Below are 23,317 nucleotides of genomic sequence, written 5' to 3' on the forward strand. Positions count from 1 at the left end.
TTCACATTCTCTATCATCATTTATAGCTCCTTTTTGTTACATTAGTGTTCAGTAATAAACTAGCAACAGCATAGAATGATGCCCTAGGGAATTCTTAGCATCTCATAAACAGCTTTTTGCAAGACTGACAATACACGGTCTTGCCCACAGAAATCTAACAGAGCAGTGAGGAAAGAGTTAGGTGTGGAAGCTTTTGGAGGGAAAAAACTGTTAAAGTGCACCAAAATCTTATCTAATTTAGCCTATGCCTAAAGAGAATAGAGCTTTTTCTGACTAGTTCAAGCTGTTTGAACTGCTGCTTTACCTATTTTACTTTTCTCTTAATGAAAGGACTTCCTATGTGATTTTAATGCCTAAACCCCATGGGCCAAGTTCTTCTCTGATACAATGGAAGTAAGTAATCGTGAACAGAATTTGGCACGAGCTGTTTGCAATGACTAAACACAAATATAAATGTTCCTGTGGATCAGCATTCTAATTAGAAATCTTTTTCAATAAAATATTGGTCACTTAAGAAAAATCTGTTTTCACATGAATCTCTGTTTAACACTTGTAAAATAGTTATGTTCATTTTCAACTGGAATAATTTACTGTAATCCTTGTGTATCTGTGTACAAAGGCACTTGAAGGAATAATTGGGGACCTGTAATGGTAAAAGTAGACAGTCATAGACCCAGACACATACAATGATTTCAGTTTACTTTTAATCTTTAAGCAGTAGTGATTTCAGACATAACATTTCAGACACGGAGGAGAGATGTTCTGATGTTACTAATGTACAAAGAATGGAATCATGAGCATATTGCGAACCGTAGCCACTGGGAGCTGCGGGGGGCCATGCCTTCGGACAGTCAAGGTAAACAAAATGTCTCGCAGCCCACCAGTGGATTACCCTGATGGGCCACATGCCAAAGGTTGCTGACCCCCTGAGTTATTAGGTGGGCTGATAAAAGCTGAAGCTGATTCATCATGCAGCTTGACCTTTGTGGGTAACCCCATGGTAGAGCATGTTGCAGTAGTCCAGCTTGGAGCTGACATGAACATGATCACTTTGATGCTTCTTGGGGGTGCCCAGAGTTGTGAAGCACCTCGCTACCACCTGCCCTTAGTGTGAGGAAGTCTTGTCTGTGCCGGCTGACTGAGTCCTGACTGAGCACTCTGACTCCACCAGCCATGGGCAATACAAGCACTCCCCTCTAGGCCTTGCAGGCCGCGCTGTCACTGTACAAGTTAGCAATTGGCACACCCCAACCCTCAAGGCCTCTGGGGGTCTCCCTGGAGAGTCCAGTGCCTGCTCCACTGGACAATCACAATGCTCACAGATTCGCTGCTTCCAAAGCACCCCAGCTTACCAGTTTCACCTCACATCACCACTCTTCTTGACACACAGCACTTAGAGATATATTTATAGAGAAAAAAACCGAAATGTTTGTTTAACAAGGTATAAAGATTTAAGTGATAGCAAGTAGAAGTATTGGAAAGAAATGGTTACATATAAAAATCATAACACCAATTCTGAGACTTTTAGAAGAGAAATGATCACCCAAAGTTCTTCAAGTGTTTTACAGCCAGGCTTGGCTGTGATCTTCATTCATGAGACAAATCGTGCTGTCAGCTTGCCTCCTCAGTGAAAGATCCAGGGTTTCTGTACCCCCAGATATATCAAAACAATCCATTGTCCTTATTCATAAGCAGGATTCCCCCGATGATTGTTTTTTTTTCCTGTATACCGCTTTCTTGTAGATTTTGCAATCTCTTAATCAGCATCTGGCTCAGCGCGCAAATAGGCCTGCATTGTGGGGCACACAATGATAAGACAGAGAGATATGCGTCGCCACCCTCTGCCTGAAAGGAACCTGTTACCTGCCTTAGTAATATAATTTTCAGTTTGGAGACATAACTCCTTAAATATTATCTCTACATAAGTTTCACCATGATGACTAGTGGGCTACTGGTTCTCAGACCACACATGCCACCCTTTTGTAAATTATTAGGCACATATCCGACCCAGGGGATCCCTGTAAAATCTTATGCACCCCATAGCGCTCTGCCAGTTGGCCTCAAGAAGTCACTGAGTCATAATCACCATGGCTAGGTCCTCATTCTCGAGACAAGGGCACAGTTTCCTGCTAGCCAAAGATGAAAGATGTTGTTTCTAGCCACTCTTTCAAGGAGTTCAGGAGCAGTGAATAATTCAACAGGACCTAAGACAGTGCACTGCCTTGACCTGAAGAGGGCAGGAACCTTTCAAATGTCTACACTACCCAAACTTTGTAGGCCTTTTTCATTATAAAATGACATGGTGATAAAAATGCCAGTGCCCAGTCTACAGTACACCTTAACTGCTGGTAGCATGAGTGCAGTTACAGTGATGCTGAAAAACAGGTGCAGGTTTGCCTGTTGTAGACTTACCTATAGAGGGTTATAATTCATCAAAATATTTTGCACATCATGCTTATTGTACCATGTGCAGTCATTAATAGTTGTGCAAAGTGGAAATGCTACGAATCTGATTTGGTAGCATTTTGAACCCACTTTATACTCACTTTGCTCAGGTGTAAATGACTATCCAAGGTAAGGGCAATGAAAAACCTGGCACTGTCCTGCCCAGATTTAGTGTGAGCCAGCTGCTTTCCATACAGGTTCCTGTTTCTTTTGGATGCTAAGCTAGCTGGGAAACAGCCCTGGCTATGATGAATATGAAAGAGCTGCAGACCTGGATGAAGTCAGCACACTGAGGTCATTGTAGACCATGGCATTTCACATCAGCCCCTTTCATTGTCACATAAATGTTGAGTAAGAGTGGTGACAGGTGAGTATCCTCAGGGAAGAGGAGCAGCTGCCCATCAGGGCCCTCTGGGACATGTGAGAAGAAATGAACAATGCAAATTTAATATGATTTAGACCACCTTTGCTGATGTCTTGAAGGTGGTCAACAGCACCTGCTGATTGATGTGACAAGCCATTGTTAGATCAACTGGCCTCTGCATAGGTACTTTGCTTCTGTTCCTGGCCTAAGGAAATCCTCCATAATTGCAATCAGTGGTGTCTCTGACCTATCCCAAACAGAAACTTAGCTAGGAGTCTAAAATACTGGTGATCAAATAGCCACTGATATAATGCTCCCCAAAAAAGAGAGATTAAAGGTAGGCAACAGATTAGTAGTTGCGAAGAGTGGCTATGTCAGGTGGTTTTTGTTTGTTTGTTAAATACATGCTGGACTATGTCCCATGTTTAAAGGTGGCAGAGAAAACCCCTTCTTGAGGAAGGCATTGGTCAACAGTGGGCTGATGTGATCTCTGCAGGCTTTCACCAAAAAGGTCATCAATTCTTTTTGCTGGTGATACCACAGGTTTTTCTTAATGCATTTATGATTGGGCTAAATGCCATCAGGAAGGGTGCTATGATCATCGCTTTCCACTCTGACTGATTTTCCTGGAGCTGGGAAAAGACTGTCTCAGACTCTTCTGCTGTTTGTTTTCATTTCTTCTGCAAGTAGGATCAGAGCTCTTTGCAGTGGGAGATACCTGAGTCTTTGGTTGTGCAGAAGCAGTTTGGATTTATGTAGTTGCCTTTCTTTCCAGGACAGTTCTGCTGGCCATGTTAGCAGGTACTATAGGGTAGGAGGAGGCTTTCTTAGATATACCACTTAGCTACAGCACAAGTTATTGGGTTCACAAAGTCTTCTGTCATCTGAACTCAAACTTCTTGACTTCATGTGTCAAGGTTACTTGTGGCAACAAAGCATGGGAAAGGATGGTACATCTGAAGAGCGTGATGGATATAGCACTAAATAGGGAGTCAGGAAAATTGGGTTCTCTATGGGCTTGTCTGTCAGAGCAGTTAGTGCTCGGCAAGCTATAGTGTAAATCTGCCTCGCACTAGCCTGCTGCGCACTAACTCTCTGTGTGCACCCTGTGACCGCACACTAAAAGTTCCCTAGCAGTCTTTGATTTACTCTATTTTGAAATGAGAGTAGATCAAAGGACTCTAACAAATTTTTAATGTGTGGTAGCAGGGCCAGCATGGACAGGGAGTGTGTGCTGGGTACTGTGAGATAGATTTACACCCCAGCTTTCTGTGCACTAGCTGTTTTATATAGACAAGCCTTGTGGCTCTACCATTTACTTAATACATGACCTTAGCTGCTAGAGAAGAAAGGGGAAGGTTCTGACCTTTCTTTGGAGGAGGGGATGTTAAGGCCCAGTATAAGGGTATCCCGTGCCCCTTTCCCCCGCCCTTATCTGTGTACCTAGGCAGATCAGCAGCTCCAGTGTGTCTGGCTATGTGTTCAGGGGTCTGGTGACCACCAGAGAGAATCCCGTGGATGTGAGGTCTTAGGCCAGTCTATTAGAGACACTGGTGTGGGATGCACTACATGCCAGCAAGATTTTCCCATTAGATATGACTTGTACAAGTGGATTTACTCCAGTGAATCTATCTTAACTCTTGCACCTGAAGTTGGCTCTAAATTGCATGTCATGTGCATTCCACCTCCCTAGTCCTCCTGGATTTACATTGTATCAATCAATTAGATGAGTGGGGGAAATCTTTTCCCTCTTAAACTATCTGTTCTTACATTTGTATGTTGAGTAACTTTTATGCTAGGGAATGAATTCTCCTCAGTTCGTCTCTCTCTCTCTCTCTCTCTGTTTTTCTTTATCTTGCATTATTTAATTTGTTTCGTATATTGTTAAACACTGCTTAACTTGGTTTGTAGCTTCAAGACCTTTGTAGGATTTTTCTCCCCTTTTTTGCGTTTTCGAAGTTTCAGAAGTAAATCGCTATGAATAAACTTGTTTCTGTCACCTGTCAGCTAGTGTTTGCAACATCACTATTCATCTCCAGATCAGTGACTGTGATGTTTCACAACACTAGATTATAACCACACCCAATGAACCAGTAAATAGATTTTTATCATTTCCCTGCCAACAGGCTGAAATTAGTGGGGAACATGTCTCATCTTTTCCTCAGTAGTAATCAGAACCTGTATTTTTTCAGCAGTATTTCCTCTTAGCCAATATTGCTCAATAGTCTTGTTTTTTAAAAGTAGTAGCTTCAGAAAGACTCTTGATAGGGCACCACTCACAGACTTGTGCAGTAGCACAAGAAGTATAGTAGAAATGGCAAAATTATTAATAGAGCAAAACATAACAGAAAACAGAGCAGTCTAGAAAAATTCTAGCTGCCTGGGTTTTGGCTGAGTAGTTTGGGAGGTGGGGTTTGTTGAATGAGTAAAATGTCATTATCTTTTCAGTACTATTTGCAGTAAAGGTGGTCAAATAAATTTTTAGTCAGGGCTGGTAGACTTCTGTGTCTAAATCAGCCTTGTTAAATTGGCTGGTTCCCTGGCCAGGAACAAAAACTACTTGCCCATCTTTACTGTAAACATCAACACATGCAATTCCATACAAAACACACTGCATGAACATGCGCACCTACCTCACTCACTACTTGGTTGGCTCCCTCCCTCCCAGCATCCCACATTCCATCTTTCTCTTCAGGTTCTCACAGTGCCCAGTGTAATATCTCAGCACTCCAGAAGGGCATTAAGCAATGAGGCTTTTGCAGTGTGGTTCTTTCTCCCTTTTGTGACTTAGTCAAATACACCCCAATTCACTGTCATTCATTCCTCTCCCCACTCTGTTACTGCTCATCATCCTGACTTGATCACCGCTCCATTAACTCATAATTGGTCATCTCCATCCTTTAAACTTCCCTTCTTTCTTCCATTCATGGATTATTTTCTGCCTCAACAAATCTATTAACCAAGGGTCAGTTTGGGGAAAAAAGATGATGGAATTCTTTCAAGTTCTGCCCATAAAATATGCTCTGCCTATGTATGTCACTAAAATGGATGCTGCTCACAGTAGATTGTGTAGATATGCAAAATGTAATCATGTGGCACTTAGAGCCTCTTGATTGGGGAAGAATATAAGTCATGGTGTCTCCCAAGGGCTACCCACTTTTAGTATCAAAATGAGCTGTTACAGTGCACATATGTACCCTCCTTGTTTCTTGAGGAATGTAATTTAACAACATTAGCGTTTTAAATGATCATTGCTGCGTGTTATGGTTAACATCTCACTGAAATGAACAGAATAGTTCGTTCTTCAAAGATATTGTTCCAGGCTCTCTGTGGTCTTATCTTTGTATGGGTAACACTCAGCTGAGTTTTTCTTTGCAAGCATAACAACTAGGAGATTTATTATTTTATTTTAAATGGAAGCTGAAATTCTGGAGAATAAAGTAGTAGCTTCAGAGAAGAGCTAGTATGATGTATAAGAACATAAGAGCAGCCATATTGAGTCAGACCAAAGATCCATCAAGCCCAGTATTCTTTCTTCCATCAGTGGCCAATGCCAGGTGCCCCAAAGGGAATGAACCTAAAAGGTGACCATCAAGTGATCCATCCCCTGTCACACATTCCCACCTCCTGGCAAATAGAGGCTAGGGACACCATCCCTGCCCATCCTGGCTAATAGCCATTGATGGACCTATCCTCCATGAACTTATCTAGTTCTTATTTGAACCCTGTTATAGTCTAGGCCTTCACAACATCCTCTGACAAGGAGTTCCACAGGTTGACTGTGCGTTTGTGGGGAAAAAAAATAGTTCTGTTTGTTTTAAATCTGCTGCCTATTAATTTCATTTGGTGGCTCCTAATTCTTGTGTTATGATAAGGAGTAAATAACACTTCCTTATTTACTTTCTCCACATCAGTCATGATTTTATAGACGTCTATCATATCTCTCCTTAGTCATCTCTTTTCCAAGTTGAAAAATCCCAATCTTATTAATCTCTTCTCATATGGAAGCCGTTCCACACCCGTAATAATTTTTGTTGCCCTTTTCTGAACCTTTTGCAATTCCAGTATATCTTTTTTTGAGATGGGGTGACCACATCTGCACACAGTATTCAAGATGTGAGCATACCACAGATTTATATAGAGGCAATATGATATTTTCTGTGTTATTATCTATCCCTTTCTTAATGATTCCCAACATTCTGTTTGCTTTTTTGACTACTGCTGCCCATTGAGTGGATGTTTTTCAGAGAATTATCCACGACTCCAAGATCTCTTTCCTAAGTAGGAACAGCTAATTTAGACCCCATTATTTTATACGTATTATTGGGATTATGTTTTTCAATGTGCATTACTTTGCATTTATGGCCACAGATTGGATGTTTTGGAGCCCAGATGTTAACTTCAACAGCTTTCAAAGCTGCAGTGACTGCCGTAACCCTTCCATCTCAGTGGGGTCTCCTACCCCTGAGGGAATTCTGTGCCAAAAAATAATAATTCTGCACACAGTATTTGAAAATTCTGCATTTTGTTGTCAAAATAACACAATATAATGATGCTGGTTTCAATTATTTTGCTAATTTATTTCAAAATATCTGTCAGCAAGTACATCATCTGTAACAATACAGCCCCAAAAAGAAAAAAAGATTCTGGTAAATTTTTTTTTTTGACAAATAGATTCCTTAGTAGGCATATTAATACAGAACTTTGTGTAATTCATTTTAATTACAGTACAGAATTGTATTTCCTGCATATGTCAAGCAGTGCAAAGTTAGGGGAAGTTAGGGGTAACGGAGGAGCTGCAGGAGAGGGAAGGAGCCTAGAAGTGAACCTGGAGGGTGTTGGGTGTGAGAAGGTTTTTTGCAGGGCAGGAATTGTTAGAGAGTTGGGAAGCCTCCCTCATGCGGACCCTGTCTGACCCCAAGCCTCTCCCATTCAGTCAGGCACGTCTGCCCTGTCCCTGCACTCCCCATCCCTGTGGATCTCTGCAAACCCCCTCCCCAGGCTCAACGCTCTCACCCCACTAGCTCCTGAGTCCATGCCGTCTGTTCCCCCCACTAGCCATTCTGAACCCCAATCTGTGACCCCCACAGCAGCCCTGTACGTCCCACTCTGTCCTAACCTGGATCCGCAGGTAGGGTTCTGTGATGAACTTCTATTCCTTGGGAAATTCTGCAGCACTGGGCAAAGAATTTTATATTTTCTCACATAAAATACAGAGGCAAAAGCAAAAACTGCAGCATTCCTTAGGCAAAATATTTTTTGTGCAGGAAAATACAAAATTATGCAAGACAGAGGAATTCTGCATGTTCGCAGATGTGCAGAATTCCCCCAGGAGTAGTCTCCTCAGGGTGGTAGCAGCTGCCTCAGTGCCTTACTCTCTGTCAGATTTTAAGTCTTTTCCTGATGGCATGTGCCAGCACCTTTCCTCTGAGCTGTTCCATTTGCAGTGCCACATCCCTCATCTCCATGGAGGTGCTTGCTGGGGGCTCTTGAAATGTGGTCACTAGAGTTTACCTTGAGTTAGCTGGCATGAACTGTAGCATTTTCACTTCGTGAAAGATAGTGAGGGTGCATCCCCAAATGTTCCTTCCAAGACACATCACTTTGTGGTTTTCTGTACAAATGGTAAAGGTTTACAAAAAAGTGTGTAGGCAAGTCCATAGGGAAGGAGCCACTGGCACTGCTTCCCTCCCTCAAAGGAGAGAAGGCTATGTCGAGGGGTGGAACTGCTTGAGTGGAGACTGGCTGCAATGGCCTGAGGCAGGGCTTGCCCAGAGAATCTTCTGGGCTCAGCCACCTAAGCCTGACACAGAGTGATTGAGTTGAGAGGGTTCAACAAGGGCCGTTGTAGATGCTTGCTCACTTGCTTTGTTTCTGAATGGAGAAAAAGTGAGTAGAACTCCGTCTACTGGCAAAGAATGCAGTAGCAGTAGCTGCTCCCACAGTGCTGGCCCAACAGCTGCAGTGTCAGTTAAATTAAGTTCACATTTTGGATGGATTTAAATTTATTTTACTTACTATGTATGTATGAGGAGAGAAGGTAGGTGCTGATGGGTTTCAACTGGAGTCAAGTCCAGTTTTCTGTGCTGGAAGGACAGTAGTCCTCCTTGCCTTTCCCCTCCAAATTAATAATTTTAAGTACCCTGTGTTGCAAAACACTCATTCAGTAATAGATCTGGGAACATTCTAACATTTTCCTGTTTTCTAATTTTAATAGGACTTTACAGACCCCAGCCCAAGTTCCAGTGGTTGTTTCACCTGGAAACCAGCAGTTGCATACTGTAACACTCCAGACAGTGCCTCTTACAACAGTGATAGCCAGCACAGATCCAGCATCAGCAACAACATCCCAAAAATTTATTCTCCAAGCCATTCCTACTTCGCAGCCAATGACAGTACTTAAAGAAAATGTCATGCTGCAGTCTCAGAAGCCAGTCTCCTCTTCTTCATCTATTGTCTTTAGCCCAGCCCAAGTTCAACAGGTTCTCACCAGCAATGTGCAGACCATTTGTAATGGAACAGTCAACATGGCTTCATCTTCATCCTTCAGTGCTACTACTCCTGTGGTAACTTTTTCACCGAGCAGTTCACAGATGGTTGCTCATCCATCTGGCACAGTGATCACTTCAGTTATCAAAGCACCAGAAACCAAACAGACTGTTATACAAGAAATGATGAAAGAGGAGGTAGAAGAGGACACAACAGATGATACTGAGCAGTCAGAGCAGAGGTTCCAGCAGCAGCCTTTTGTGATGGTGGTATCCAATTCAAATGGATTTCCATCTAACATGCAAGTGAAACAGGAAAGTGAACAGTTGGAATCCAATTTATATTAATAAACAAAAAAATCCCTGTGGATGATTATTTTCATAAATGTGATGGGACCTTTACAGTTGTGTGTATATATATGATTTGATTCTGAAGCAGATGTTACAAAGCTACTTAATTTCTACAGTTAATTGTTAGAAGTCATGCATTAGAATGAGTTTTGATTTTCTGTTAATTGCTAAATGTTATAAAAATATAAAATTATGTAGTGCTCATTTTTCAAAACACAAGCATGAAGGAACATGCATTTTATACTATGAAGACTTCGCTGATTTTTTTGTCAAAAGTTCCAAATTTCTTACATATTATGCATTTTCAGTTTTGCTAATTTACATTGCAATACCATATTATAACATTTTCTATTTAATCTGTAAATGTGTCATTTAATTTTTAAAACAACCGTTACTTTCTACAGAACAGCATTTTCATTCCATGTGTGTGAATCTTACCAAGTTTACCAAATACTTATTGCATACCAATGAACTATGTCAGATTTTACTTTGAATAATGGATAGTGGCAACCAAGCTTCCTCTTGTTGCATTTTTGCAGCACAGTCGTTTGGGTGTGCAAAATAAAAATACACTCCCATTAAGAGAATACATAAAGCATTTACATATACCAATAATGGACAATGCCAGATCTATATGTTTTTATATACACACATCAAATATACTTAATTACAGAAACTAGTGGCATTGCTACGGGTGCAATTATTTCATACTATTTTGTGGCTATGAAGTTAAACAATCTTGCTTTCTATTTCAGATTATTTTGTATGGGGGAAAAGTGAAATGTATACAATTTATGCAAGTGTGGTGAGATAAATACTTTTGAGACTCTTTTTCAATTGTAAATAATGTACATTTAATTTCACAAAAAAGTTTTTCAGCTAATTTGTTTCCATAGAGCAATTTTTGATAGATACAAATAAGATCACTATGTTTAGAGATCTAATGTTATATGTATTCATATTACAGAGTGAATTTGTATTTAAAGACAAATTTTTAAATGACGGAACCCTGCTGAACCTGGGTTCTTTGTCTTTTGTATTTTTAATTGGTTTATTATGAAAATAAATCAAGTGGAAATTTTTTTCTGTATTTACTTTAGAGTTTTCTTACCAATACATGAATATAGTGTTTCTGGCAATCTGAACTGTATTGAGAAATAGAGCAATATGATTAATTAGTGATGGTCTGTGATTTGGAACACATTAGCAGATGAGCAGTTTACGAAACAGTTCAGGAGAACTCAGGATGAGAAACTGATTCTCAAGCTGTTTGTCTGAGGATGTGACAGCACTATGCAGTACTGCTGTAGGAAAAGGTGAACTTCAGCAGTTAAGGTGAAGAATGAGCTAAGTTCAGAAATATGTGCTAAACAGGTCCATTGATGTGGCATTGGGCACAGATGGTTTAAACTTTGTCCCCTTACACTCACCTGTGAAAGCCTCTGTCAATCCACAAATGCATAATTCTGGGACATCACTGATACTACAGATTGCATAGGACTTCTGGGATCAGTGATACCACAACATGTTTCATTCTGGATTGTCTTAATAGAACACAGAAGTACTGGATGATTTCGCAAAGTATATGGGGAGGAGAAAGGGTGCTTAAAAACACATTATCCTAATATCTCTTCTTGGGAACTTCAAAGAAACATTTTCTAGGCTTAATTCAGTTTTAATTTTAGTTCGCAGTTCTTTAAAGTTCAATTGGTTTCCATAGCAAACCCCTTTACCAAGGAGGTATAGCTCTTGGCCATTTTAATTTACATCAGAGTGAAAGTTTGACAGAATTTGTATACTATTTGAATTTTAATTATCTTGTGTTAAACAAATCCGAAGTATTTTGAGAAGTTTTGTGTATTTTTGCAAAAAAGTTCATAACATGGAGTATTGCAAGTTCTTTCAGGGAGGGAAATACTTAAAATTAATAAAATTCTACTAATTATATTATGCATAATGTGAAAACCAGGTAAAAAGCTCATGGATTCAGAACTGAATATTCAGGATTGTTAATGGTTTGGTTCAAAAAATTAAAATCCATCCTCTCATTGGATTTAGTACTCGATAGAATAATTCTAATACTTAACTGCTCCCATCAATCTATGTGGTTAAAAAGCACTTGTACATAAAATAAATCTTAGGAAAACATTGCTATTATAACTGAAACCTCTATGAATTATAGTATTAGCATAAATTTCATTTTTTTTTATAACGAAGTAGCAGCAGAAATGTGGTAGGCACTGTAACCGCACACACAATAGTCCCCATCCTGAAATCCTTACAGTGAAGGTGGACTAGGCACCTTACTGAAAATGGGGCTTTGATTGCTGATTGGGCCTGTATGCCACAATATAAATATTTAGTAATACAAGAAAAACTGAGGTGATATTTAAAAACCATTCCCTTCTGTGACTCAGTCACCTTGTTATCTCCTGCCTCCAGCAAGAGGAAGGTTTGTTTGTGCTTGACTGGATGTCGGCTTCCTGATACAGTACTCCCAGTCTGTTAGCTACCCAAACGATCTCCTCAGGGCCTGCCAGTCCAAACTTTCATGGATTCCAAGGCCAGAAGGGACCATTGTGCTCATCTAGCCTGATCTCTTGTATAACACAGGCCACAGAACTTCCCCAAAATAATTCCCAGAGCAGATCTTTTAGAAATGCATCCAATCTTGATTATAAAAAGGTTAATGATTGAAAATCCACCAAAATCCTGGATAAATTGTTCTAATGGTGAATTAACATGTCAAAAATTTAGTTTATTTCCAGTTGAAATTAATCTAGCTACAACTTTCAGCCACTGCATTGTTATACCTTTATCTCCTAGATTGAAGTGCTGATTATTAAATATTTGTTCTCCATGTAGATACTTCTAATCAAATCACCCCTTAACCTTCGCTTTGTTAAGATACATAGACTGAGCTGCTTCACTGTAAGGAATGTTTTCTAATCCTTTAATCATTCTGTGACTCTTCTCTGAACCCTCTCCAATTTATCGATATCCTTTTTGAATTGAGGGCACCAGAACTGGACACAATATTCCAGTGGTGATCATATCAGTGCTAAATACAGAGGTAAAATAACCTAATTCCTATTAGAGATTCACCTTTTTATGCTTCCAGGATTGCATTAGCTCTTTTGGCCACAGTGTGATATTGTTTCAGAGTAACAGCCGTGTTAGTCTGTATTCGCAAAAAGAAAAGGAGGACTTGTGGCACCTTAGAGACTAACCAATTTATTAGAGCATAAGCTTTCGTGAGCTACAGCTCACTTCCTCAGATGCTGCAGTTTCCACGATATGCATCTGAGGAAGTGAGCTGTAGCTCACGAAAGCTTATGCTCTAATAAATTGGTTAGTCTCTAAGGTGCCACAAGTCCTCCTTTTCTTAGTGTGATATTGGAAGCTCATATTCAGCTGATTATTTACCACAACTCCCAAATCTTTTTCAGCTTCCCAGGAGAGAGTCCCCCATTCTGTAAGTATGACCTACTTTCTTTGTTTCTAGATGTATACATTTAACCATATTAAAATGCATATTGTTTACTTCCACCCAGTTTACCAATGGAGCCAGATTGCTCTGAATCAGTGACCTGTCCTCTTCATTATTTCTCTTTCCCCAATTTTTGTGTCATCTGCAAACTTTATCTGTGATATTTTTGTTTTGCCTTCGCCTTGCAGGTTAACAGTAGGTATACCACAGCCCCCAAGCTCCTCTGAAAGCATCCCCCTGTAGTATCTAGCACCAGTCACTGGACGTTCTCAGAAATTACACACACCTTGACTCGTACAACTCAGGATGAGGTCCTTTATAACATCTTAGCACTGATATATATTTATAGAACAAATTTATTATCAAAGATTTAAGAGATACTGAGTTAAGCAAAATGATGGAAACAAACGGTTACATATAAAACAGAGTATAACACACTTCTTAGAGTGCAAACTTTAACAGGCTAAAATCCTTGTCTAAAGTAGTTTCTCATGTAAGGCAATCTCCAAGCTTCACTAACCAAGATGCTTGGGATCCACTTTTCATGAATGCAAAAAGTTTTGTCCTTTTTGCTCTCTCAGTGATGGATAAGAAAATATCGTTTTGCTGCTTCTTGTATTTCCCAAAACTCATGGTTTTGTCCCTAGAGTCAGGATGACCCCCATGGTTCCTGCCCTAGTGTTCTTGCTCTAAGTTGTCTTCACATACTTGCACTGACTCCATATGCAAAATGAGCTCCCACTGTGTCTGCTTACAATGCTTAATTGACACATGAACCTATGCAGACAGGTACATACCTTTGGCAAAACTTGTTTGTCAACCCTGCCTCGGACGCAGATTCTAAAATATATTTTCAGTACATACACACAACTCCTTAAATATCATCTGTATATACATCACACAACGATTGAGGATCAGTGTGATGCTGCCTTTCATTTAAGATCTCACATAGCATACGGTTTTCATAGTATTTATCTATAATGTCAGGTGCTGTTACACAGAACAATGAACCTTTTCCAAGCGGATACCCACGGGCCTTTGTGTCACACCCTCCCACTTCCCATATATATCCTAGTGCCCCAATCTGCTTGTTCCCCTATTCTGCTCACTCTTTTGCTTCAGTACACTGAACTCTTCTTGCCCCTGCAGTGATAGACAGGAAAATCACACAGCAGGCCTTGAATTGTGACTACTAGGGCCAGATGTTGAACTCTCTCTTTTCCCCCCGCCCACTACCATCTTGCTGCAGCCTTCCTTAGTTGCGTCCATGGCACTGGCAATCAGAATGAATGATGCCAACTTCAAGCTGTAATCAGGTGATAAAACCAAGCAACCACTGATGCGGCAGCATTATTCTTCCAAGAGGGTTAACACCTTTGTAATTGCTGGTAACTGCACCCTTTAGGCCCTGTGTCTTACCCACAAAGGCCCTACCCTGTTGCTCCTTCCTTCCCCCCTCACTGGATTGTCTCAAGGCGCCTGCCTGCCTGCAGGTAGGAGGCAGTCTCAGCTGAGTAGAGGCTGGCACGGGTTAATGACACTATGCCTCCCCCTGGTAACTGGACTTTCGGTTCTGCTGCCATTTAGGGTTCCCAGCTCCCCTTTTTGAGCAGATTTTCCAGTTGAAAACCGAGCACCTGGCAACCCTAAATGGCACCAGGACCAAGGTGCCACAAGTCCTCCTTTTCTTTTTGCAAATACAGACTAACACGGCTGTTACTCAAAAACCAGCTGGGTGCTAACCCTGTGTTCCCCACATGCCAGGGGAACAGCCAGGAAAGGAGGCCCCCCCCCGCAGTGGCGGTCTGGGCCTCTCTGCTGTTGCTGCCTGGGGAAGACCCAAAGCGCTGGGGAGGAATGGGGATGGTCTGAATTACCGCGGCTCTGACAGGTGGGGGTGGGGGGAAGGAGCAGTATGAACAGCAGCAGCCACCCCCCCCCCCCGCGGGCGGGCCCGCCTGCTGCTGCTGAAGAAGAGGGGCTGGTTATTTCACAACCGCAGCTGCTCCTGGCTAAATTCACAGGAGCGCACCCTTCCGCCCAGCAGGAGAAAGAGCAGCTGGCTCCGCTCCCGGGGAGGAACCCCGCCCGGGGGGCAGCCTCTCCAGCCCGGACCGAGTCTGGAGCAGCAGACCCCAGGCAGCGCCCCTTTGCCGGCGGGAACCCGGCCTAGGCCGCAGGAAGAAGAGAAGGGGGGGCAGAGTTTGGGGGTGCGGAGGTGCTAGCAGCGACGACAGCCCTGGGCGGGAAGCCCCTGCACCCAAGCGCCTCTTTCCCCAGGGTTAAATCTGCGGCCTTCCCGTGCCAGGCCCGCTCCCGCCCGCCTCCCACGCTGCAGCGGACGGACAGGTTGCAGCAGCCGGAGGCCTGGCTGGCCAGGGGCTGGGGTCCCGCTGCCGAGCCGGGAGCCAGCAGGGCCCGGGAGCGGGGCGGGCGGGACGTCTGCCCCCAGCCCCGCGGAGGCTCGGTGAGCGTTGCCATGCCAGCCCCAACGGGGCGGGGCAGGAGCCGGCTGCGCGCGCCACGCTCCCAGTCCTCCCGCGCTAGGGGGCACGAGGGAGGATCCTGTCCGCAGGGGCGTTCGCCTCGCTCGCTAGCAACCAACGAGCGGCAGCGACGGGGGGGCGCCGACCGCCTCGGCCTCCCTTCGTCACGTGGGGCTGGCCCGCGGCGGTTACTGGACGCAGGAGAGTGACGTCACTCCACCCCCTTCGGTCCCCTCAGTCGCTGTGCGCGCGCGCGTGCGCCGCGGGACTGCGGGCGGGTTCGTGGCTCCGCTCTCACAGCGGCCAGCATCATGGCGGCGGCCCTGGACCCGGCCCGTCCGCGGTGAGTCTCCCCTTTCCCCCGCCTCGCGGCCCCGGCCGGAGCCGCCGCCGCCGCGGCCCCCCTCTAACCGCGCGCCGCTGTGTTGTTCTCTCGCCAGGTTCCCGGACGGTGACGTCGAGCAGGACCCCGGGGCGGCGGCGCAGGTGAGAGGCCGGGCGCGGCGATGGGCGGGAGGGCGGCTGACAGGGGCCCGCGGGGCGGGGCAGCGGCCTGGGCATCTCCTGTGCCCTGAGCCTCGCCCGCGCTGCCCTAGTAGGGACCACCCCTGTCCTCAGCGGGAGTTGGACCCGCGTGTTGGCTTGTCCCGAGCTAGGGCCTCGGCTGGTCGCTCGGCCACGTGTGTCACACCTGCAGACACACGTGGCCGAGCCACCAGCCGAGGCCCTAGCTCGGGGGGCGCCTGATGCAGCTCAGGGCTTGTCTACACTACCGTGGCGGGGTCGCTCTAGGAGACGCAGCTACCTGAATAGCGCAGCTGAAGTCGATGCGCTTAGGTCTACTTACTGCGGTCAGTCGACAGCTGGCGCTCTCCTGGTGACTCTGCTGGCGCTTCTCGTTCGGGTGGAGTACCGGCGTCGATGGGCGAGCGCTCAGCGACAAATCGACCCCCCGCTGGATCGATTGCTGCCCGCCGATCAGGTGGGTAGTGTAGACAAGGCCTCAGTAGTTAAGGCTATGTCCAATTTCTCTACTTAAAACATGTTAACATTAGCGTATGGTTAGCGTTTTTGTTGTGGCTCTTGTGAGAGCACCTCTGAGCCCTTTAGGAGCTAACAAACTGAGCCTCAAAGTCTCTGTAAGTATAACGCCCACAGACCCTGGTCGTCAGTGGGTGGGATTGAATGTGGGACTTCTGGAGCTTAGTGCATGAGCTAAAAGTCAACTGGCTGTGAGCTAAGGCTGTAGAGCAGACTCATTTTATTTCTCTCTCTCACTAGTCTCGTGGCCACTAGATGGGACACAACACCACACTTAGAAGGTGTGTGGGTTACACAAGGTAGAAAAGTGTCATAGAGCTGTGAAAATGGAGACACAGAGTCCTGAAGTGATTTTCCAGCAGCCTGGCTGAGTTGGTGTTAGGGCTGGAATAAGAATCCAGATTTCTTGACCTCATTTTCTCTCTAATACTAGACCATAATATCTCTCCTTGGGACTGTTTCTTATTATGGAGGCTGCCTCAAGTAGCTAGTTTCAGCACTAGCATTTTTGTAATGTGCTAACTAAGTGTGCTAAGAGCATTATGGGCAAGGATAAAAACAGGATCCCAGCTCTGAGTAGATTACAGTTTAAATAACATACAGATGAAGCATGTTTTGCAAGGAAAGATGCAGATTGACTGAGCAGAAAAGTTTTATGCATGACTTTAATCGTTTTTGTTTTCTCTTAGTCTACACCATAACTGTTTCTTTCAAAGGAGATACTTGGGTTAGGAATAAATTATTTTTGAAGAGAGGGTAGAACCATATCAGGCAGCAAAGGAATAGATTTCAGGTATAGTACTCCTGGGGGAATTCTGCGCCACTGCGCAATGCAGAATTTTGCAGAAATTAATGTTTTTTGCACAGAATTTCCTTTCCCCCACAGAAATGGGCTGCAGTGCTTCTTGCCGCTACTAGGGGCCACTGGACCCGGCAGAGCCTAGTTTGTGATAGAAGACACTGTCCTGGGGGAGGCGGGGAAGAGCTAGAAAGTTCCTGGCAGCTGCAGTTCCCAGCACACCCTCAAGGAAGGAGAGGTTTGGCGCACAGGAAACTCCACACAAGTGCCAAACTAGTTGAAACTGGTGTGATTATGTAGTTTATTTTGACAAACAAAATTTGCAGAATTTTAAAATATTGTGTGCAGATTTTTTAGTTTTTTGGCCCAGAATTCCCTCAGGAGTAGTATAGGGAGCAAAAGAGAAGATGAAAAACAAGTACTTAGGATACTGATATGAAATTGTACAATAATTTGAGGGCAAAGACGAAGGTTTTCAAGTGGGTGTCGAGGTAAGGAAGAACGACTGAAGGATTTGGAGAGGGGCTAGATGTAACTGGAATTGTGGGCCAAGATAAATGATGCTCTGGCAATCATTTCATTGAAAGGAATAAGTTTAGAGATTTGGGGCCCATGCAAAGATCTTAATAGTAAGAATGGAGTGGAAAAGATGAATTGTGGAGATGATTTCCACTTTTAAACTAAAGATGATCTATGGAAATATCACAAAATAGCCACACACATATCTGCAGCCTTTTCTGTGTGTGAGCCCAAGCTCTAAGTGTTTGTTACAGGTGAGTGCAATTATTAAGAATCATTTTGTTTAAAAGAAATTGTCAGTAGAATCTGATCTGATATTATACAAATGCCTTAGGTCAGGTTTCATTAATGTAGGACTAGAAGAGGCTATCTTACCTAAGCAAGTCTTTGTTAAAAGCCACTGCATTTTTTTTCAAGGTACACTGTTGTATCAAGACTGCATATTTGAAGTGGTGCTCTTAAATAGTCTGCAGTGGACTACTTAAATTAAAGTAAGAGCATACTTCAATGCCAAGATTTTAAAAAAAACAGCTACTATGTTCATTTTTAGACACTTCAGCTTGGGTCCAATATATTTGAAGGATCACATGTAAATATAGACTCAGGAACCTAACTTTAGGAACTTGGTTCTTAAAACCTTGGCCTAAAGTTATATGAAGAGATCATTCCTTTATTTTGAAGTTTTTAAATAGTTATCTCCTATCTGTGTGTTCCTAAATTGTGGAATTAGATGAGAATTCTTGTGGTGCACAGCCTATATTTTTTTCCTTAAAATTTACCAAATGCTTTGCAAATGTAAGTTGTGAAGATTTGATACAGCACCAAATCTGTTTGAGCTAAAATTATAACGGTTAGTAAAACAATATGCAAGTGTTCTTCATTTTAACTCTGGCAGCTAATCATGTATTTCCTTCGTTGTCACATGGCTGCCTTTTTAAAGCTAAGTACTTATATAGCAAAGGGGGCCATATTATCTGAATACCTGCCTCTAAAGCATTTGAAAACAAATAGCTATCTTTCTTACGAGCCTCCTGGAGAAAAGGCTTAATTAGTTAATTTCTTTATATTTATGCAGATGGTTTGTATGTGATGGTTTGTCATTTGTGAGGAACATACTGAAGAGAGAGCCATGTCAATTAAATAGATTTTGCATTTAGTTTTTGAAAATCTTGTGGTCGCTCTTCTGGGTTTGAGCTCTGTAGTGCACGTCTTTTTTTTTTTCTTTCTGTGAAAGACTTGCAGTGCTTGCAAGCCTCCAACTTCTGATCTATACTTTCAGTATTATGGTGGAATGTAGCAGCTATGGGAAGTCCATGTAGGTGGAGGGAGAGGCAGTTTCTCAAGAGACCAGAGCCAGTCCCATGGAGGGCTTTGACAGTCAGGACACACACACTGAATTGTAATTTCTGTTGGCTCTCCATTGAGTACAGGGAACGAAGCACCAGGGTGTTCTGTTCAGAATCATGTAGCTAACCAATCTGGCTGTTGCATTTTGTACTAGCTGGAGTTTTTTCCATGTATGCCTTCATTCTATCCTATCCCGGAAGGGCAGGAGGATGCCTCTTATCGTTATAAATGCTTTCATGACTGCTACTTTTGAATCTACTGAATTCTTAGAAGGGCATTCATGTAAGCAGATCAAATTCTGCTTTTTTTGTGTAACATGCTTGGTCTGTCCTTCTTTCTCCTAGCTCTCTTTGTTGAGGTACACCAGAGTTCACTGCCACCTGTGCTGCCAGGTGTGCATGTCCTCTGGACACTATTCCCTCCTGAGGCACTGTAGATAGTTCTTTAGAATTCATTTGTTCATTTAAATGCAGGTAGTCCATAGCAGAACGCACAACATAATCAGTAAAGAGCTAGTCTATTCTATGCATGGTACTGGATTCCATCCTCAGATCCGTGGTTGGGCTACTGGCTGTTTTAAGCCTGCGAAAGGAGCCTTGATCCACCTTTTGTTTATCAGTTTTCTGTTTTTTATTACAGGAGAAACGTGAGCAATTGGGCCCTCTCTGGCTGAAACTTCTAATACTGAATTTGTAGTTCTCTTTCACCCTCTTGTTTCTTCAGTTATATGGCTTGTCTAAACCTTAAATTGTAAGCTCTTTTGCACAAGGGCTACATCTTCCTCTGTGTTTGTCAGCACCTAGCATGATGAGGCCCTGATCCTAATTGTGTTCTTTGAGCACTGCAACAACACAAATACAGAAAAAACGTTGTTTCTGTTGGCGTGTATAGCATATGTTGTACTATTCTGCCATCTTCTTAATTTTCACATAGGAGAAATCTGGGTAATCAGTTTAAAAATGGAAGTTTATAACTGTACTCACCTGAGCAGCAACTGTTCAAGACTTAAATCTCCATCTCTATGCATTAGCTGAAAACAGTTGTCTGCCTCAAATTGTGATCTCTCTGTAGTTGCACTTCAAGTGGGTCTCTGGAGGGGAGAAAAAAAAAAAGAAAGAAATTGAAGGGATGGATGGTGGCTGACCCTGAGCAGGTGGGCAAGGTGAGACAGTGAGATGCAGTGCAGAGGTGTCAGGCACAGAGTGGCTGAGGAGTGCAAGCACTGTGCATTTCTAGTGCAGTAGTGGCTCTGGCCTCAAAGGACAGAGAGGTGGCATTACGGTGGGGCTGTTCCCCTACATCAAAGTGCACTGGCCAGAAGAGTTAGCTTGGTTCTGGAGGGTAGTGCATACCTCATTCTTTCCCAGGTTGGCAGAGCTGCTGTATTTCTTGGAAGCCCAGGAAGAATTCTTGTTAGCCAGGACGCGTTTTAGCTGGGGACTCCTACTGCATCTGATCTTGGTACAATCTCTATAGACCACTGACTGAACAGTTCTTAAGTACAGGTTTTAATATGGCATCACGTAATAACATAACAATGGCCATGCTGGGTCACACCAATGGTCCATTTAGCCCAGTGTCCTGTCTTCTGACAGTGGCAAGTGTCAGATGCTTCAGAGGGAATGAACAGAACAGGGCTATTTCTGAGTGATCCATTCCCTGTTGTCCACTTCTAGCAATCAGAGGTTTAGGGACATTCGGATCATGGGGTTGTGTCCCTGACCACCTTGGGTAATAGCCATTGATGGACCTGTCTTCCATCTACTTATCCAATGCTTTTTGAACCCAGGTATAGTTTTGGCTTTCACAACATCTCCTGGCAACAAGTTCCACAGGTTGTCTGTGTGCTGCATGAAGAAGTATTTCCTTATGTTTGGTTTAAACCTGCTGCCTGTTAATGTTCGATAGTGCCTCTGGTCATTTAAGAGCTGGCTTTTTAAACCCTTCTTGTCCCTGGGTTAGCCCTGCCCTATTGTCAAGAGATCTCAAAAGGGTTAGGAATCAAAGGAAAGCAGGCTAAAACCTCGTTAGTAAGATCTCAGCCTACCCAAAACAGACCACACTTTAACTTTCAAGCAAGCAAGCACACAAACTAACTCACCCCAAGGATCTCATTATCTCTCCTTCACCTGGAGAATTCCCTTGCAAAACTCCCGTTTACTACTCCTGTTTGCTATCTCCCTACTCCTGTTTGCTAGTTCATGTTTTGCACCAGTAGGAAGGAAATACTCATACCAGTGTAAATGCTACTAAAGATACCATATTGACAGGATTCCTACTCTTCAAAGAGTGTTTAGTGTGCATGGATACTGGTCTTTCTGTTCCTCAAGACTGAAGAACTTTGAGGGCTTTGAAAGCTTCTGCGTATTAATGCGCTAAGTAGCTGAGATGTGAGAGTAGGAATCCACTGAGGTAACTCAGGAAGTAGAATTACTGAGAATAACTATCCCTTATTTTAATAGTTTCAGAAAGCAGTACAAGACTTACCTTCTTTAGCCAAATGTCTACCTGGTAAGGTGTAAACCAGAGGCACCTATTTCGAAGTGCATATCTAGCATGGGGAGCAATTATTGCTGCTCATTTTGGGGATTTATAAATTGGTCTGTGCTGAGCACACATCGTGGAAATGGGTGTACTATAACTTATTTAAAACATGTTTGCTTTCTTTTTCACAAGTCATTTGAATAAACATATAAGGGTCAGGTTTCAGAGTAGCAGCTGTGTTAGTCTGTATTTGCAAAAAGAAAAGGAGTACTTGTGGCACCTTACAGACTCACCAATTTATTTGATAAATCTCCTCACTGTATTTTCCACTGAATGCATCCGATGAAGTGAGCTGTAGCTCATGAAAGCTTATGATCAAATAAATTGGTTAGTCTCTAAGGTGCCACAAGTCCTCCTTTTCTTTTTTGCATATAAGGATCAGTCAATCATATTTTGGACTTTGTTAGCTCTAAGGTAAAGGCTTTGGGGATCAAAATAGCCAGGCATTCCCGTGAGCTCAGGATATTTAGTTCTGGTGTAATTTCACTTAAAGCAAAATTGTGCTAATTGGTGGTTGGTTGATTATTTTTTTTTTATTATTTTTGATTTTTTTTTTTTTCAGCAACACATTTCACTGTGGGCTACTCACTGGGTTCTATTGTTAGAGGGATTTACAGAAACTGTCATGTTAAATTTTTGTATTTGGATTTGCAGAAGCTGACAGTGGCCTTGGAACAGAAGCCAGATGATGCAGAGTATTACTGTCAAAGAGCTTATGCTCATATTCTTCTACAGAACTACTGGGGTAACATCTCTTAAACTATACTGTGTATCCCTTTAAGACCACATTATGACATTCCTTACAGAAAGATGTCTTAAATCAAGCAAAGGATAATGATAGTTTTAGAAATTTGTCATTTTTAAGCAAAGCAACCCACATTTGACACTAATATAGCTCTTCCGGTATCTGATTACTTCTGGTCTCTCATGGAAGCTTTCCAGTTCTAACTTTCCATTTAGTGTGTTGAGTACACTAATGAAAGAATAACCCATTCTTTCAATTTATTGTTTAGTTACTTTAGTTACTATATTTAGATTTCAGATAGGCCTTAAACCCTCTCCTTATTTTATTAAAAGTGACGTAACACTTCAAATATGTTCTGTTTTGAGAAAAGTTTCACTTTCTAAATGGTTCCTTGTGTCTGATCCAGTTCTTAAAAAAATAAAAATAAACCTTAAATTTTGAATAGAATTGGCCTTGGAACAAACAGCTTAAGCCCAAACTGACTGACTGACTGAAGGTCACAGTCCATTGCACTTAGGGGGCAGAGCTGCAGAATGAAGGATAGACTAGCTGTATGCTTCTGCAGAATTCTGCGTCAAAAAATTAAAAATTCTGAGCAAAAAAATTAAAATTCTGCACACATTTTAAAATTCTGCAAAATTTATTTGTCAAGATAGCACTCTATATTCACACCAGTTTCAATTATTTTGGTAATTTAT

General features: G+C 42.7%; 2 protein-coding genes and 1 long non-coding RNA gene across 10 annotated transcripts in view; all 3 read left to right on the forward strand.

Annotated features, from left to right (window-relative positions):
- The window catches only part of ELF1 (E74 like ETS transcription factor 1), a 148,710-nt gene extending 137,980 nt beyond the window's left edge, over window positions 1–10,730 (forward strand). For all 8 annotated transcript variants that reach the window (XM_073345903.1, XM_073345853.1, XM_073345923.1 and 5 more), the window contains one exon: window positions 9,027–10,730. In XM_073345903.1, coding sequence (XP_073202004.1) covers window positions 9,027–9,645 — 619 coding nt within the window. In that variant the 3' untranslated portion in view covers window positions 9,646–10,730. The remainder of the gene's footprint in view (window positions 1–9,026) is intronic.
- Window positions 10,731–15,848: 5,118 nt separating this feature from the next.
- The window catches only part of SUGT1 (SGT1 homolog, MIS12 kinetochore complex assembly cochaperone), a 49,834-nt gene continuing 42,365 nt past the window's right edge, over window positions 15,849–23,317 (forward strand). Inside the window, exons 1-3 of the mRNA XM_073346032.1 lie at window positions 15,849–15,967; window positions 16,065–16,110; window positions 22,529–22,619. Coding sequence (XP_073202133.1) covers window positions 15,936–15,967; window positions 16,065–16,110; window positions 22,529–22,619 — 169 coding nt within the window. The 5' untranslated portion in view covers window positions 15,849–15,935. The remainder of the gene's footprint in view (window positions 15,968–16,064; window positions 16,111–22,528; window positions 22,620–23,317) is intronic.
- Window positions 16,381–22,058, forward strand: LOC140911905 (uncharacterized). The gene is made up of 2 exons (XR_012159190.1): window positions 16,381–17,458; window positions 17,846–22,058. It is a non-coding gene; the product is annotated as an uncharacterized lncRNA (long non-coding RNA).

Source organism: Lepidochelys kempii, chromosome 1, assembly GCF_965140265.1.
Source record: "Lepidochelys kempii isolate rLepKem1 chromosome 1, rLepKem1.hap2, whole genome shotgun sequence".
Lineage (NCBI taxonomy): Eukaryota > Metazoa > Chordata > Testudines > Cheloniidae > Lepidochelys > Lepidochelys kempii.